General features: G+C 49.5%; 1 protein-coding gene across 1 annotated transcript in view; it reads left to right on the top strand.

Moving 5' to 3' along the window:
• Plb1 (phospholipase B1) overlaps positions 1 to 18050 on the top strand; it is a 118409-nt gene that overhangs the window by 67164 nt on the left and 33195 nt on the right. The window contains exons 25-42 of the mRNA XM_057785194.1: positions 407 to 472; positions 747 to 847; positions 3134 to 3215; positions 3547 to 3651; positions 3753 to 3848; positions 4202 to 4273; positions 4892 to 4930; positions 5420 to 5480; positions 6318 to 6376; positions 7315 to 7388; positions 11564 to 11607; positions 12125 to 12233; positions 13089 to 13140; positions 13516 to 13596; positions 14081 to 14146; positions 14891 to 14991; positions 16844 to 16925; positions 17626 to 17730. Coding sequence (XP_057641177.1) covers positions 407 to 472; positions 747 to 847; positions 3134 to 3215; positions 3547 to 3651; positions 3753 to 3848; positions 4202 to 4273; positions 4892 to 4930; positions 5420 to 5480; positions 6318 to 6376; positions 7315 to 7388; positions 11564 to 11607; positions 12125 to 12233; positions 13089 to 13140; positions 13516 to 13596; positions 14081 to 14146; positions 14891 to 14991; positions 16844 to 16925; positions 17626 to 17730 — 1395 coding nt within the window. The remainder of the gene's footprint in view (positions 1 to 406; positions 473 to 746; positions 848 to 3133; positions 3216 to 3546; positions 3652 to 3752; positions 3849 to 4201; positions 4274 to 4891; positions 4931 to 5419; positions 5481 to 6317; positions 6377 to 7314; positions 7389 to 11563; positions 11608 to 12124; positions 12234 to 13088; positions 13141 to 13515; positions 13597 to 14080; positions 14147 to 14890; positions 14992 to 16843; positions 16926 to 17625; positions 17731 to 18050) is intronic.

The raw sequence follows: 18050 nt of genomic DNA, 5'->3' as shown, positions 1-18050 counted from the left end.
CGATGCTACAGCCTAGGCGCTCTCTGTGACCACACAAGAAGAGGACAGACAGGAGAACCAGAGAGTATTTTACATTGCAGAGCTTGAGGTCAGCATCTGCCCCAACACCCCCATTTCTGAGGGGTTTACAGAAGAGACATGGTGTAGCTAAGGCTCTACCCCTAATCACTACTAAATCAATTCCGAGTTTTCCCTGGCTCTGGGCAAAAGAAAGGACCCTTTCCTGAGAGCCGTGGTGAGCTCAAACATTGTAACGAGGGCCCCCAAAGACAAACCCTATGTTTCAATTTTGCCAACTCTGACTGAAATACAGAAAGAGGAGAAGCCAGAATAAGAAGCAATCCTGCTTAGTAGGGAGGAGATGGGGTGACTCATGGGCCTCAGGAGATTCTCCCTCTGCCTGCAGGATCACTATTCTCCCCAAAACTTCACAGACAACATCAAGGCGGCCTTGGACATTCTCCATGCAGAGGTACGGAGCTTAAACCACACGGGGCCTCTGAGTAGCTCTGTCATAGCCATCACCTGTGGCCTCAGAGAAGCCTAGACGCAGCTCTGGCTTCATTCTGAGACCTCCTTGGCCAAAGTCTGCCTGCACTGGCATCCTCAGAGAGCAGACATGAAAGGAGAAAGGAGCTGGGTGGGGCCAGGAAGAAGTCACATGATCTGAGCCCCCCCCCCCCCCCCGTGTGAGCAGCTGATGCTGACCTACTGTGTTGACATGGTGACTGATTCTGTTTCTGCAGGTTCCCCGGGCCTTTGTGAACATGGTGAAGGTGCTTGAGATCATCGGCCTGAGGGACCTCTACAAAGAAACTAAAGTCAGCTGCCCGAGGCTTATCCTCAGGTCTGCTGGATGCTTCTCCCCTGTTCTGAAAGGGTTGTGGGGATTAGCATATTCTCTAGGAAATTCCAGGGTAGAGTGTAGGACCACCCCACATTTTAACCTATGGGTGACATCTCAGGATATTTGTTTTAATCAGTATCAGGCCTCAACATTCTCTCTGAGGAAGCACATGTGGCATCTCTTCCTGTTTCTGTTGCCATGGCAGCCTCAGGAAGGGAAAAGAGGATGCTAGGAATGGGGTCAGGTCATAGGTAAGACTTGGGGAGCACTCAGCCCACTGCTAAGACCTATCTCACAGAATAGCCAGAGCGTAGTGACCACCTCCCAGAGGCCTCCCCCCAGGACAGTGTGTCTGACTGGCATGTTTGTGCTCCAGGTGGAACAGACACAGCTTTACTGTCACCCCTTAAAAGAGAAAGAAGGGAGATCAGAATCCACAGGGTTCCGAGAACAGCATTCTTCAAGGATGCTTCTAAGAGGCTCTCCTCAGCCTCCAGAACCAACCAAAGATGGCTTCTCTCTTGCTCCATTATAAGTGCATGCTTTGGAAAGAAGCTGTTCTTCTAACTGAAGCATGACCATTTCCCACCGATTCTGCCCTGAAAGCCTCCTCTGCATCCTTTGACCAGGTCACAGGGGCTGTGCAAACCCCCAACCCCCCACCCCTGCCCTCTAGCTCTGTCCCGACCACGGCCCTGAGCATACCACGTGGTCATTAGTCACCGCCTTGTGGTGATTCTCCCCCATAGCCTGTGAGCTCTGAGTCATAGCCGGCACGGGGGAGGGACTCAGGAGCTGTTTGCTGAATAACTGAATGAATAATTCACAAGGGCCAGCCTTGTTCTTGGAAATTAAGGGGGCATACTGACTGATCCTTGGAGAACTCTGCCAACTGTTCCCTAGGGGAGTACGGGTAGACAGCACAGGTTCCCTGGAGAAGGCTTCAGGGTGCCGCGGAGCAGAAACAGGCTGCCTGCCAGTGCCGTGTCTATTAGCACAGCTGGTGTCGGGTGTGCTATTTTCAGCTGCTGACTCAGCCAAGGCTCCCACTTTCTCCACTCACTGGGACATGCAGGGGATCCAGAACGTATATTCTTTCCACGCCAGAGCAGCATTCCCCAAAGCCCCCCACTACTGATCGCTGTAAAGATTTGCAGGCCACCAAAACACAACGTTCGGAAAAGGCATTGGCCAAGCCCGTTGGGAGATGACGCTGTCAGTGTTGACAAAATCCAGGGCTTCCTTGTCTTGTGACCACATCCTCCACCTCTCTGCTGTTCTGTCTCAGTGGCCAGGCTTCCTCTGTGGTGCGACATCTATGCTGAACCACCCCGGCTAGTATTACCTTATCCCCCAGGTGAAAAGTCCAGATTTTCTGGGTGGTAAGCCAGAGGAGAGCTGCAGACTGACAGAGGCAGATTAGTTCGGAGACTGAGTTAAAAGTCCCTGTTGCAGTTGCCTCGGCTGTGTGACCTTGAGAACGTTACTTAACCTTGGTCGCCTCTCTATTCCACCCCTTTGGTAAACTCAGGAGCACGGTTGTCCTAGGGAAGTCCGCTACCACTGAACTATACCCCTAGCCCTTTTTACACTTTGTTAATTTTTGGACAATATCCTGCATATCCCAGGCTGGCTTCAAACTTTCTCTATAGCTGAGAATGACCTTAAACTTCTGATTCTCCTGCCTCCACCTCCCAGAGTGCTAGGATTACAGGCAGAGACCATCACACCCAGTTTGGGGGTGTGAGGGACAGAACCCAAGGTCTTATGCATGCTAGACAGGCACTCTACCAACTGTGCCACATCCCCCACCCAGCTTTTCTTTTCTCGTTGAGAACAGTATCTTGTTAAGTTGCCCAGACTGCCTTCAAACTCGTGGTCATCTTCCTCAGCCTCTGAAATCACTAGGGTGGCGAGCCTGTAAAACAAGGTCAATAATGATTTCTGGAACGGCCGGGAGATTTAAACATATTAATACGTGGCGCTTGGCACCATTACCATGCAGTGCGTACTAGCCGTTATTGCTCTGGTCACTGTTGCTGTTTAGAAGGAGCTGTGTCTCTCTGCATATCTTCACATAACCATCAGGTGACTCAGTTCCGTAGGACCTCTCCTCCAGACCTCAGGGAGAGCAAGTTCATGGATGTCTCCTGTGGCTTGCTTTGACCCAGACCAAGATTCCTGATGCTTTTAACTGAAAAAGAAATACATCGAAGCCCAGGCCAGAACTTCTGAATCGCTCATTCAGTAGGATGACCCCGGACATCTTTTTGGTTTTGTTGGCAGGTCTCTGTGTCCTTGTGTCCTGAAGTTTGATGATAACTCAACAGAATTTGCCGCCCTGGTTGAAAGGAACAGGCAGTATCAGGTAAGCTGGAAGAGGGTTCTGCCCCTGCACGGGGTTCTGGGAGGTCTGTGCCAGGCAGAGTTATTGATGCTAAGTAGCTTGTTGACTGAGTGAATGGTGACGACAAGGACTGTGCCAATGGGAGCACATTCAAGGGTGTTAGGGGCCACAGGGCAGCTTCTTTGAAGCTACAGAATGAGGTCAAAGAGCACTCTTCACGGCAACCCATTTTCTCCATCGCCTCCTGACAAAGGAATTCAAGTGTTGGTTGAAAGTGGGTGGTAAGACACGAGACAGGTTTCATTGTGTTTCTCCAGCTGTTCCAACCCCTGTCTCTTGTCTCCTCTGGCAGGAAGGAACTGAACAGCTGATCGAGAGCGGACGATATGACACCAGGGATGATTTCACTGTGGTTCTCCAGCCGTTCCTTGAAAATGTGGCCGTGCCAAGGACCCCGGTAAGGAAATGATGCATTGAAGGTAAGGGGAGCCCCCAGAGGGTGTGCGGCCGCATTTTCTGCCATCTATAACTGCTCCTCCCTTTCTGCCTGGTGACTAGGAGGGCTTGCCTGACAACTCCTACTTTGCCCCTGACTGTTTCCACTTTAACGTCAAGACTCATGCCCGCGCAGCCGTTGCCCTCTGGAAGAACATGGTAAGAACTGTGGTATAAGAATTCTCTCTCCCAGCCGGGTGGTGGTGGCGCACGCCTTTAATCCCTGCACTCTGGAGGCAGAGGCAGGCAGATCTCTGGGAGTTCAAGGTCAACCTGATCTACGAGAGCTGGTTCCAGGACAGGCTTCAAAGCTACAGCAAAACCCTGTCTTGAAAAACCAAAACAAAGCAAAACAGAATCCTCCTTCTGAGCCCAGCTGCCTGCATCTCCCCCTCTCCACCTCTGCATCTTGACCAGTCCACCCGGTCCACATTCCCCATCTTCCTCCCCACCTCTGCATCTTGACCAGTCCACCCGGTCCACATTCCCCATCGTCTTGCTTCTTTATTTAGCTGGAACCTGTTGGCCATAAGACGAGACAAGAGAATTTTGAAAACAAGCTCCCTATCATGTGTCCAAACCAGGTAGAGTGGGCTGATGGGCAACACCCTCTGACTATTAGAAACGAGAGTAGAGAAGGGGTGGGGGGTTAAAACGGAAGAAGGAGCTAAGAAAGCAGATCTTAAGCAGTGGGGAAAATAGAATAGGACCCCATTTTCTGCTCACACATTGTCAAATTCTTGGAGTTTTATAGCCTTAGCTCTCAGCCCTATGACTTCCTCTGGATCCCCAAAAGGGGCTCAGGCTTCTCACTGGGGACTACTGGACCAGGGCTCACATGGGAAGGAAATTGGAAGAGGAGGGATTCTGCTTTTTCTTGCTTAAGCAGGAAGGATCCAGGGCTACTGTGGGGCAAAGTGTCGGGTGGCAAGGCAGCCTGTTGGGAAGGGGTAGGATGGAGAAGCAAGACCTGGCACCCTTAGCACACATACATTCCTGGTAGCTACTTAAGGGTTCATTCTGAGTCTCAGGGCTGGGTTCAGGTTGTAGAGAAGGCCCTGGTGCATCCTGGGTGGTGGGAGCACATGGTGGCCAGCCTTTCTGGAAGGGTCTTAGCTCTAACTGTGGCCCTGGGAAGGTTAGGGAAGGATATGTGTAGGCTGACATGAATCCTACCGTGGTTCACTCCCCTTTTCCCACAGACCTTGCCGTTTCTGAGCACCTACAAGAACAGCAACCAGGTATCTACCTAAGTCCTCCTTTGGTTCACCAGGCCATGGCGTGGACAGCCCCTTCTGATGCTTCCTGTCAGAAAGCACAAGGACGGCTTGTCCCCTACAGAAAATGATCTCTCTGCCCACATCTTCCAGTGGGAAGGAGAGCAGAATAAACTCCATTCCAGTCAAATCGCAGCCCCTCCAAGCCAGAGCAAAGCTAGCCGCCCCTCTCACAATGGAAGGAGAGGGCAGAGGATGGGGTGGGTCGTTTTGGATGGGCAGAGTATGGCCCTGGAGGAAACAAAGATCAGAGTCAGATAAACAGACCCCAGCTTGGTTGATATTCAGAATTATCTAGGGTACCTTTTCCAATGCCCCTGGAGGCCCCTCCCCAGGTATAGGACCCAAGGCTCTGTGTTTTTCAAGCCTGCTGAGTGAACCCGATGCCTGTCTGACTTCTCTGCCCACCACCCCCTTAACCCTAAGATTCTGAGATTGGTTCTTTGCATTTAGGGTTATGGAACCTGGACGTTGTGCGAGGACAAAGCCCCTTCTGCCTCACCACCAACCTCAGGTAAGCTCCTGTGGTCCCTGGGATCCAAGACCCCTCCACAAAGGCTCGCATACCAGTGAGCCATCTCTAAGACTCCATATAGTAACCACACAACAGAGTTCTGACCAGTGTTTTCTAGCCCGGGTAGGCTTTGGCCAGCTCTGGCCTTTGGCAATACATGCCTGGTAAATCCCAGTGCCTTCTGGGCCAGGAGCTGTTTCCCATCCTGCTCTCAAGATGTAAGCAGGGCCACACAGCAGACATGGGAGCTTGCCCGTGGTTGGTCCAGCCCTGCAGGGTGGTGAAGTCCAGATGTGGATGAGGACAGGGAGTCCCATTAAGTGAATAGCTCTGTGGAAATGTGTCCTCAAACTCTGCCTACAGGTCTAGAAAGTTCTCTGGGCTCTTCAGAAAGGACTTGAGAGTAGAGAAAGTCTGGCATGACTATTTCTTGGATTCTTGTGGAAATCTAGAACCCAGTTCTAAATAGGCTACATATGGGCCAGCGTCTGTCTGGTTGGGCGCTTAGGCCACCCTGACTTCTCACATGGTGACTGGCACTAACGTGGAATCCTGCCTCACTTTCCCCTCAATTCTTCATGGTGCCTTGCGTCCTCCCTTTTCTCTCTTCCTCCCATTTCTCTATCTTCTAGCCCGATGAAAGTCTAAGAATTGTTTATCTCCTATAAGAAAGTGCTGTTATGAAACTTCTGCCAACAGAGTTTGGGCCCCCCAGCTCTACGTGGTCTGAACGCACATGGAATCTTGTTTGGGGCATTGGCATGACGCAAAAGCCCTAGACGGTGCCGAGGAAGGGTGCTCCCTTCCCAGACTCAAGCATGTCTGCTTATTTTTCAGTGCATGCCCTGAGACCTGCAGACATCCAAGTCGTGGCCGCTCTGGGAGACTCTCTGACCGTAAGGAGTTTTGAGCCTGGGGGGGGGGTAAGATGGGGGCATGGTATAGTGGGGGTGAGCGTAGGCAATGGGTGTGGTGGGGCCTTCCAAGTCCTTGCCCTCCTACATCTAAAACCTGCACTCCCACTTTCTACAGTCTCTCTCCCTTCTGCCCCGGCTCTCTGTCCAGGAGAATGGCAACAATTTTATTTTTACAACTGCTTTATCGAGTAGGTGTGCAGGGAAAAAAAATCTTTTTCAGGAATGAACTGAATATTCTCAGTTGGCAGAGGTTTTGAACACCCAACACCACATTTTGACATATGCAAAAATATGTCATTTTGACTCAAAATTCTCCGAACGATGCCTGTGTGGGTGCTACTCTCCCTCCCTTTTGAGCAGCCCAGACCCCCCCATCTGTTTCCTCCGCATCAACACAGAAGACAGCTTTATCATCGGTGATGGAATAGGCTCTGCTCCTCACTTTCAACACTGGGCTGAGCCGCCATCCCAGGGCACCACCTTCTGGCAGCATAGCTGGAGCTTTAGAAATGCCTTCCTAGAGGTTCTAAAGGAAAAAGAAGAGAAATGAGGGACTCTGTTAGAAATCCCCCCTCCCAGCGACTCCCACCTAAGCACTTTACCCATGTCCATAAAGACCTGTGGTATTACTTGGTAATATTATCGGCATTAGTCCCATTTGTAAGCACTTGAGAATTTTCCAGTCTTTAAAAACTGTGATTCCAATTGGGCCCAAACCTCTCCTGTGGAAAGGCATGCCATAGTGAAAGAAGCCATAGCTGGGAAGGAGGGTCTCAGACTGGTCCCCTCACTCCCAATCTTCATACCATTCTTGCTTCCATGAGTGTACTGGAGGCCATGCCTTCAGAACCCGTGTTTACAGTCCCCCACTTCTCTCTGACTTACTGGTTTTCTTGTGGAATTTGATGTTCTCAAAGGCTGGCAATGGGATCCACTCCCAAGAAGGAAACCTCTTGGATCTCGACACACAGTATCGAGGACTGTCATATAGGTAACGTTAACCTTTGACCTCCTCTTCCCCAGGGCTTAGTCTGCTTGTTGTTTTGTTACCTTCTTAGTTTTGTGGATTTGTTTTGTTTCCTTGTCAGGGTCTCCTGGAATTTGGGTTGGCCTTGAACTATTTATGTAAGGGGAGGGTGACCCTGGGCTTCTAGCCCTCCTGTCTCTACCTCCTAGCTGCTGGGATTGCCTGTGTGCACTGGCTGGGATGTAGGTTTAGCTCCTATAAATGCACAAATCTCAAGGAGCAAGGACCAGGTCTAGAAGAGGCTTTCAGAGGAACAGCTATATTTCTGCAAACTGTAAACATTGACTGAGCAGAGAATATAATTTTGCTGTTAATGATCCTTTTATCTTTAAATTATGCAGAAAAAGTAAACCAAGGTTCTTACCAAACTCCTGGGTCAGCAAATCCATCACGAAATGTGCCCAAAAAGCACCAAATCCTTGAGTCTCCACCTGCTCGTTTGCATATCTGTGTTCGTATGTTGACGCTTCTATGTTGGTCTTCATGTATGTATTCATGTCGTTTGTAGTCACCCTCTACTTGTTTGTATATGTACACATCTCTACAGAAAACTGCCAAGACCCAATACTCACTTCTGGAGGCAGCAATGGTGGCAAGCTGCAATCAGTGGGCATCCCTGAGCAGCTCCTGTGTGCTGGCACAGGAGTAGAGCTGGCTGGCTGGCTGAGAGGTCTCTGTGTCAGCTGGCTACTCACTTGACTAGTGTTTAGAAATAAAAACTTCCCGGACGCCATGGGATGGGAAGGGAGAGCGGGAACAGCCCTGCCAGTAGGGATGGAAGACTTCCCAGAGAAACTGGTACCCACATGTCTTTAGACAAAGTGAAGGGGTGAGAAGGGCACCCCAGATACAAACATAGAGAGGAGTCAGGCTTGGGGTGCCACGTGAGCAACTGAGTGTCCGTTGTGTGACTTTTCTTTCTTTCCTAATAAAGTCTGAGGTTTTGCATGCTTCAGAGTGATTAGCGAGCAGTTAAGAACTTATCTGAGGAAACGCCACCACAGCCTGCCACAAGAGGGCACAGCACTAAAGAGCAGCTGGCTGCCCAGAAGCATGCTTGCTTCTTCCTTTTTCAGGATGCGTTCATTTCATGCATCCTCCCTAAGAAAGTGGTAGGGGACAAGGTGGGGTGAGCAGAGCCAAGGAAAGCCCCAGAAAGACTCGTTTTCCAAGGTAAGAGAGAGGTAGGATCACAACTGGTAGCCACCCACCGAGAAGTTCCAAAGCACCCTCAGCATGAAGGCGACTGCCTCTCCGCTCAGAGCCCCCATGTTACCACAGCCAGATCAGTGGGTCTAGGGGACTACCTGGAACAAGACAGAACCTCCGCTACTCAGCACTCTCCTGAAGGTTGCTGAAGTCATGAGGGGAAAGGAAAGGGCAGCAGAGAGAGCTGTGGGAAAGGCCTGGGGGAGGCAGTGACATCATCTTTGTGTGAGGAAACTATACACAAGTGTCCTCTCCAGAGGAGCACCCCTTGGGAGCGGAAGTGACTGGCACAGCCTCACAGGTAGTGAGATAGTGGGGCTCCCAGTCTAGGTACATCAGGCCTCCTGCTAAGAGATTCCTTGCACAGCCACACAAATGTCCATCCACTTTCTGTTCTTTCCCAGGAATGAAATGCTTGAACTTTCTAGTTATAATCCCAATGGTTCATGGTCAATGACTGCTGTCACTTTAAAAACCTGGATTTATCTTAAATATCCCGCATATCTTCCCCCGAGTACACCTGTGTTGAGGACAGAAGTTCGAGGTTGCGTCTAAGTGACAGTGGTAGACGACTCGACAGGTGTCTCTCAGGGTCGCCCCGTGAGTGTCAACTGTCGAGAGGTGAGGTCCTTTGTGCTGGAGGTAAAGCATTACCTGCTGTTTCCTTCCTGTACACACTGGCATAGTAAGGACTCCAGGAAGTGGTGCAGCTAAGGCCTCTCTTTCTGTTTGTTTTGGTGTTTCCTTTAGTACTAGAATAGTTTTTCTTTGAAATATCTGTTAGCCCCAGGGGAAATGTCCATGAAGTAGACTGATGAGAGAGAAACAATTTTCTGGAGCCCACTCCACTGGGAATACTAGGCAATGCAATGATTCCAGGAAATCAAGAGAGCACCTTGGGCCTTTTCCTCCAAGGACACAGTAGGAAAAGTAGACCTTATATAGACAGGGGAGAAGGGGCCCTAGGGCTCTTTGGGGATGGGTGGTTGTAAATATAGGTTTCCAAGGTCCCTTGGCCCATGAGACTGTACACCTATGGATGTCCTTGTCAGCTTATCAGTGGGTCGATCTGAGAGCTGTCTTAGAGCATAGCTCTTTCTTTGGTAGAAAGACATTGGCTTATTTGGGACTATTCTGTGGACCAAAATAAAATGCACTTAACCAAAGCAAAATGCATCTCCTTGTCTTTGTTTCCATGAGGACTTTGACCCCACATTTCTTCCGACACACCTCCTGTACCTTTCTGCACACTGGTTGACAACAGATGAAGTCTAGCCATTGAGCCCATGTGTCACAGATTGCATTTCCTCAAGAGTCCAGTGTAGACCAGATGTTTGGCATGAGTGTCTCCTTTCATGTTTGGGTAGTTCTGATCAAAATGGTGACTGAAATATTTTGACTTTTCTGTGTTTATTTCTGTACTTGTCTTTTCTCCTCTTGGACATTCCATTCTAAAATGGCACTGGGAATACCTTCTTGGTCTTGTTCTGCCTCCATCCCCCTCCCCCTCTTTTTCAAGTACCAAGGTACCTTTAAGAAGTGAAAGTAGGAAGGTACATGACCTATGTATGTGTTTGTATATGTTTTTCTGTTTATCGAGGGAAATGTGCAGAAGACAACAGATGGGATAGTACATAGATTTCTGATTTCCTTCCAAGTGTAAAATGCTTCAATTTGGTGACTTTGGCTCAGAGAAGAAAGGATTCAGAGCAACATCTTCATGTAGAGCTAGAAAAATACAGAGTAGTAAAAACAAAACAAAACAAAAAAAAAAAAACAAAACCCAACCACTAGGCCAGGCCCAGACATGTGATGAGCCATGAGGGAGAAAACAGAGAGATGTGGAGGGCGGAGCTTAGCGACTTTAATTTATGGCCATCTTTGAGAAGTCTCGACCAGTGGAGTAGCTTCTAAGTGTGTGTTCTCAGACTCCCCTGGCCTGGAGTAACCTGCTAGGACTGAGCAAATGGGCACAGAAGAAAAACAGTAAATACCAAATATCTGAACATCTAAATTTTTTGTTTTATTCTTGTTTTGAGACAGGGTTTCTCTGTCTAACAGTTGTAGATGTTCTGGAACTTGCTTTGTAGACCAGGCTGGACTCAAACTCACAGAGATTCACTTGCCTTTACCTCCTGAGGGCTAGGATTAAAGGCAGGCACCACCACGTCCAGCTAAATGTTTCTTTTTAAGATAGGCATACGTGCCGGGCGATGGTGGCACACGCCTTTAATCCCAGTACTTGGGAGGCAGAGGCAGGCAGATCTCTGTGAGTTCGATACCAGCCTGGTCTACAGAGCTAGTTCCAGGACAGGCTCCAAAGCCACAGAGAAACCCTGTCTCGAAAATCCAAAAAAAAAAAAAAAAAAAAAAAAAAAAAAAAAAAAAAAGATAAGATAGGCATACATATATCCTTTTTTTAAAGCACGTGGAAGAAAATGACCTCTTATACAGTGTTTTGAGGTTGGGCCAGATAAAATGAGATGGGGCATTGGAAGGCAGCGAGCTCCCATCCTCTGAATCTTCCATTGGAATCTACTTGATACTGGGCAGAAAAAGCTTATCTGTGCTTCTCAAGGTTTCCAGCTCCAGCTGGGTTTAGTTACCCTTAGCTAAGATCCCAGCACCTCAGATTTCTACTCTGTCACATGGAAATGTCCACAGCTACCTCCTGAGCTTGGGACAGGAAAAAGAGCCATGGCCTACAGTCCAGTGCCTGCTGGGCACACAGTGTTCTCAGATAGGTGTTCCCCACCAAAGTGGGTGAGGAACATTCTTTTACCTTCAGGTCCTATACTAAGGAGAAGATAGTTCACAGGTGAATCTAGAATGTTCTTAGGACCCCTCAAGAATAGTTGAGGATTGCTCTTTGGTAAAGTTTGTATACTGACTTGGGTTCTTTCTTTCCCTGCCTTGCTCATGCCCTACAGTGCTGGTGGGGACGCGTCCCTGGAGAATGTGACCACCTTGCCCAGTAAGTAAATTCCAAGGACTAGGGTCGGACTGATCAAGAAAAAAATAGCACATTCTCGGGAACTAGCCCTGACAGGGGAGAGGAGGCCCCATAGTCAGCCGGACAGGGTGGAAAGGACATCAGATACCTACAGATCTGAGTTTAATTCCTGATTTTTCTTTGCTCTTGTGAGGTGACCTAGAGCAAACCATCAAATGCCCTAGGCCTTGAGCTTTTATAGCTTGGTCCAAGAAATACTGAGACAAATCTATAGGGGCCTTCACTGCATTGTAAGGTGGGCAGAGAAAAGTGCTGTAAGAAACGTCTGGCCTTACCCCAGGTCATCACCTCATTCTGACCAAAAGAGGCCCTAGTTTCTGTCAGGCATATGTGCAACTTCCTGGCCCACTTCCTGGCCCCAGGAAGTGTAAAAATTATGGTGCAGCTGTGGTGAGCCCCTAGGACCCTCTGTACTGAAGAATATACCCTGATCTTCTATCTTGAGTTCTGTGCCTCGACTCTGCCTTTTCTCTTACAGATATCCTACGGGAGTTTAATGGAAACCTCACAGGCTACGCAGTAGGCACCGGTGACGCCAATTCTGCGAACGCATTCCTTAACCAGGCTGTGCCTAGGGCGAAAGCTGAGTATGACATTTGGGGGGCTGCAGAGAGGGGAACGGAGGCATGCAGTCAGTCCCTCAGATCCCTATAGAGGTCTACAAGGGGCACTTCACCCTTCTGCCGCAATGATTTTGAGAGCGTTCTTTCCTGTCCCCACCCTCATAACCACAGTTAACATGTGGAGTTTAGAGTGGCCTTGGACGTGGGAAGGACTCATGTCTCTAAGTTGCCTGCTCCTTGGTTAGGCCTTTAGACATCTTGACATCTAAGAGTTGAACTGACGAAGCAGTATTACCAGTTTTTGAGGCTCACTCTGACATAATGCCACTGGAGAAATCCCCTGTCCCCAGAGCCGCACAAGTAACACTTACCCTTTATGATCAGGGAAGGCTTACTGCGCCCAAGTAAGATCTCCAGCCTGAGGGGGGCCTCTGGACAAGTCTCTTGTTTCTCTAGTCCTGGAATAGAGCTGACAAAAAAAAAAAAAAAAAGAAAAAAAGAAAAAAAAAAGACTAGAAATGTCCAGGGGGTTGCTGAGGCAGAGCTCCCTAACCTCCTGGGATGGTCTCTCAAGGAGGCACTAATTCTTCTAGAGACCCCAGAAGCCTTGAGTTCCTGATCCTGGTTCTCGACCCACCTACTGTTCCAGCCCACACCTTTACTTGGTGGGAGTGCCCCCAACACCTATTTTCTGGGCTCTACAATAGCAGTAGCCTGTGACATGCAATTCCACTCTCCTTCCCAAGGAGACCATCATGCTCAGGCTTCTATCGGCAGCTCATGTAGTGTTGGGAAAGCCTGGAGTGTGCAGGCCCTGTCGGGTAGGAAGACAGATATGGACACTCTTCCCCAACAGAAGGACTGACTTTCTCTCCTCAGGAACCTTGTGAGCCAAGTCCAGACTCTGGTTGAGAAGATGAAGAATGACCATGTGAGTCAGATTGATGGTTACTGGTAAATGTTAGTTGTCTAGCCCACTAAAGTTTTCCCCAAATAAAGTGGTCTGCCGTGAAAAGCAGTGAGTGCCCTTTTGCTAGAAGCATTCGAAAGAGGTAGGAGAGGCCCCTTGTCTGAGACCTTCTAAAGGCTATTTTACCAGGAGAGGGGGGAAGGGGAAAAAGTGACCTTGAAGGTTCCTCCTGGTGCTAAGATTCTGGTCTATAAATAAAGCCTTTAAAATGCCACCAGCTCCAAGGTTCTGATTGTATTGTTTCAAGTGGACAAGGAAGTCACAAGGGACTGACTGGATTTCCTAGAGCTGTGAGGGTTTGTCAGAAACGATGAGCATTTCCTCCCTTCTATGTAGAGAGTGAACTTCCTCCAAGACTGGAAGGTCATCACAGTCATGATCGGGGCCAGTGACTTGTGTGACTTCTGCACGGACACGGTAATCAGAGAGGGTTTGGGCCTGATCCTGACCTTGAACATTTGGCTTTGGAGATGGAGGTCCCTACAACTCACCCCAGGAGGCATCTCGCTCCAACCACCTTGCCCACATGTACACATAACTCACACATGCATTCACGCATGCATGCTCCTTACGATCGACTTTGTGGTGACTGGTCCCAAGGTGGTGAGGGACCAGGTAGCACATGTGTGGTGGCTGCTTTTACAGCTCTTAAAAGAGAAGAAACTATAGACCACAAAGCATTTTGGGACAGCCTTCTCCATTTTCCACTCTGGTCAATGGTTCTGATCTTCTAGCCTGCTGTCAGGCATTCAGCTCAGATTCTAACATGCTGATATGCTCACAGATGGTGGGGAGAGGGTAACGAGTCCTTGGGGCTGGACCCAGAAGGGAAGCCCACACCTGCCCCTCTACCCTCTCATTGGAACCAACCCCTCCCTTGCCCTTGTCTTTCTCTTTCCAGAATCGGTACTCCCCAGCCAACTTTTCTGACCATCTCCGCAATGCCTTGGACATCCTGCATAGGGAGGTGGGTAAGAGCTGCGGTAACTTGGTTACAGCTCTAGAATGGTGGAGGAGAGGAGAAGAAGGATGGAGCCAGCCAGGGGCATGAGCTCTGTCCTTGTCCAGAGGCTCTAGTCTTCTTCCCAAGTCAGCTGCATTCTATTTGGAAGGAGCCCCAGAGATCTCAGGTATCAAGAAATGAAGACACTGGGCACTAACGTCCCTCTCCAGGACATTCCTTGGTCTTGGCAGCTGGCCAGTGCCCAGGCTTGGCATTGCGTTTTGAACACAGAGTGTGTCTTAAGTAAGCCTCTTTATATATATCCAGCCTCACTCCTTTCACCCCACTGCAACCTTGTGGGCAGCCACACACTGCCGGGGAAATAGCATTCCAGCCCCCAGATGTTCTGCTGGGTGTCTACTCAGAAGAAGTTGGCCTGAGTCAAGATGGCAGAAAATGGTCAGGAGACAATGGCCTGGCAACAAGTTGCCTATCACATCATGTTTTGGGTCACTAGATGATGGCTGAACAGAGCTGAGCTCTTAGCATTTATTGTTCTTCCTCGAGGTACCATTTATGCTGTGGCTGTGCAGGACGCCCCCCCTGCCCGCTGGTAGAGACTTATGTCGTGCTTGGGCTGCAGCCCTCCATGAAGTAGTCTGGTACAGACTCATCTCTTGACCCCAGGCATGCGCTGAGCTCGAAGTCCAAAGGGAGCCTCTGTCTAAACCCTGGGAGCCCTTGTATCACCTGCAGCCTTCTCTTTAGGTACCCAGAGCCCTGGTCAACCTTGTGGACTTCATGAACCCCAGTGTCATACGACAAGTGTTCCTGAAGAATCCAGACAAGTGCCCAGTACATCAGGCCAGGTAGGCGGGCACCTGTCATCCCATCCAAGAGATCTGCCAAGGCTTGGTCTGGCCTGCCCATTTAGTGGTGACTTCCCAGAGGCTCAGCGGCTTAGTTCTTCCTGACTATAAACAAGGACTTGTGCTAGCCTCATTCTCTTCTGGGGGTCAAGAGCTTTGATCCTGTTCCTTACCTATCCCAGGTGCCATAGAACTTCTGTCTATGCTAGCAAGAACCGCAGGGGCTACTATCTGAGAGACTGAGTAGCCCAAGCTGGAAAGGGCAACACAGAGTGGTATTTCTGGGTGGCTAAACTACAATAGAAATCAAGAGACAGAACACTCAGCCCAGGCACCTTGTCAGAAGAGGGGAGTTGAGGGGAGGGAAAAGACTGTTTTGCTTCTGTAACTGGGTGGCAGGTACACAGGTGTGTGATTCTTCATGTTCCACACTTCTTACATGCCTCTATTCCCTTAACAAATCTCAAAGGGCTGGAGAGATGGCTCAGCGTTAAGGACACTGGCTGCTCTACCAGAAGTCCTGGGTTCAGTTCCCAGCAACCGCATGGTGGCTCACAACCATCTATAGTGAGATCTGGTGCCCTCTTTTGGCCTGCAGGCATACATGCAGGCAGAACATTTTGTACATAATATATAAAAAGAATCTTTAAATAAAAAACCTCACAAAATTTACTGTGCCCCAGGCACTGTCTTGAAGGCTTTATACAGATGGCCTTGACTTGGGATTCTGACCTTTAGTATGGTGCAAAAGCCATGTGCACTCAAGAGAGAACATACTCAAAATACAGTCTTTTCCTGGACTGGAAATATGTAGTCCCATGCTCTCAAGTGACTCTGGAAAAGCCGCCCACCCCAAGGGGAAGCAGCCAGATCACTGTGGTGTATGGGCTGCTATGATACACTATTTGGTAAGTAAGTATAGCAAAGGATTTATTTTTCCTTTTTCCATTTTTTGAGGACGTGGTGCACATGAGTGTATGCATGTTTGTATGGGGGAGCATACATGTGTGTGCACATGCACATGTTTGTGCATGCCTGTGAAGGCCTCAAGTTAATGCCAGGACTCATCCTTGACTGCTCTTCCACCTTATTCGAGGAGGCAGGGTGTCTCAGTCAAGCCCAGAGCTCACTGATAGGGCAAGACTCGCTAGCTGGCTTGCCCTGGGGATCCTCTGTCTCCACCTCCCTCGGGGGTACTTACAGGTGGACTGCTACACCCACCTGGCATTTCGGGGGAGTCTGGGAATCTAAGCTCTGGTCCTCTTACTTGCACAGCAATGCACTTAAGCCACAGGGCCCTCTCCCCAGCCCAGAGAATGAATTTTAACAGACAGTCTTATAAAGTCACCATGAGCTTATTGGGATGTGACTGCCATCGTATGTCAAAGGTCATCTTTAACTTTCCTCTTTGTTAAGCGCATGTGATTGAAACTAACTCATAATCAAAGGAAGGCATTGGGATAGCACTAGAGGATGGGGTCTCAGAATATGAGTATCAGTCCTGGTGTGCCTGCTCCAATCCCAGGATGCATTGCCATTTTATTTTTTAATTAAACATTGCATTCTCGTTGCCTGAGTTCATTTACTGGATAGACTGTGCCAGGCCTAGCCTCTGAAGTCCAATTCTGGAGCTTGTTAAAGTAGATTCATTCAAAGTGCAGACCCACACCAGTCGCTTTCTCTAGGACCTAGGACAGGTGCCTCAGAACCTTCCGGCACTTGTGCTCCCAAACCAGGGCTTGACTTGACAAGACAGAGTGAGCCTTGTTACCCCACACAGCTCTGGGTGGCCAGAAGCAGTCCCTGAATGGAGCTTCATCTATGGCTCTTCTTGCCTCCCCACTTTATACAGTGTTCTGTGCAACTGTGTTCTGAGTCCAGGGGAGAATTCCCAGGAGCTGGGGAGTCTGGAGGCCTTCTCCCAGTCCTACCAGGTAAGGTAGAGGAGAGCCCCCTTTCCATGTCTTCCTCCCCTGCCCTTCCCATGACAGCCCAGAGCCCCCACCAGGCACGGAGGCATGAAGAAAATAGAACAAGACATCAGCCATCCTGGGCCCCTCCGTCTGCCCCACCTGGCTGAGGGTCTCAGTTTCCTTGATTGAAAAGCTCCAGTAGCATCCAGGTGACATTGGTGTGGCCTAAGCAACTTTGGGGTTGGGGATGTGAAACCTCCTTCTTAGTCCATAGGCCTGGGGTATCCCATGAAGCCACACTGGAGACCAGCTTCTCCCCATTTCCCTGGACTCCACACTCACACCAGTCCCCACAGACAGACCACAAGAAAAGGGATTACAGGCTAGTAGCCTGACGAGCACTGGAGTGTCTTCTCTGATTTTTATTTGTGTGTTTCCTTTCTTTCTTTTTTCTTTTTTTTTCCCCTTGTGGGACTTTCTGCCAGCCCTTTAGAGATGGCATGTTTTAAAAACAAACCAACCAAACCAACCAAAAACAAACAAAAAAAAAACTAAATATGCACATTTCCAAACTCTTTGGAATGGGATTTGCCATCAGGTTGAGTGAGCAACCTTGTCTAAAGGGTCTGGAGACAGGGACGGGGACAGAGATGCTGTGTGCCGCTTGTCCTTTCCCACCCCTGTGCTAACGGCTGCTGTTTGCATGTATGTGTGTTTCCAGAGTAGCATGCGGCAGCTGGTTGAGTCAGGCCGCTACGATACCCGGGAGGACTTCTCGGTGGTGCTGCAGCCCCTTTTCCGCAATGCCAAGCTCCCCATCCTCGAGGTATGCTCCCCCCGTCTTGAGCTCGAGCAGGAGAACTGCTCAGGGCATCTGGCAAGAGACCAGTCATCCAGGCAGGAACGCATGAGACTGGGAAGGATGCAGAGAAGCCTGCAGATGCTCCGCTAGCAGGCATTCTGCAGCCCACAGATAAGGTTGCCACAGCTGCCTCTGGGGATACCGTGAGCCCCACAGAACAGCAGTGAACAGACATGCTGTCTCCTTCCTAAAATCAGATAGAGTATGAAAGACAGGCAAGACTTACAGGTATCCAGGTCTACGTTAGTGACTTGCTGCCGCGCATGTGGTCTCTCTCACATGTG

Source organism: Chionomys nivalis, chromosome 1 (genome assembly GCF_950005125.1).
Source record: "Chionomys nivalis chromosome 1, mChiNiv1.1, whole genome shotgun sequence".
Lineage (NCBI taxonomy): Eukaryota > Metazoa > Chordata > Mammalia > Rodentia > Cricetidae > Chionomys > Chionomys nivalis.
The sequence above is the reverse complement of the archived record's forward strand: the minus strand, read 5'-3'. Positions and strand labels throughout refer to the sequence as shown.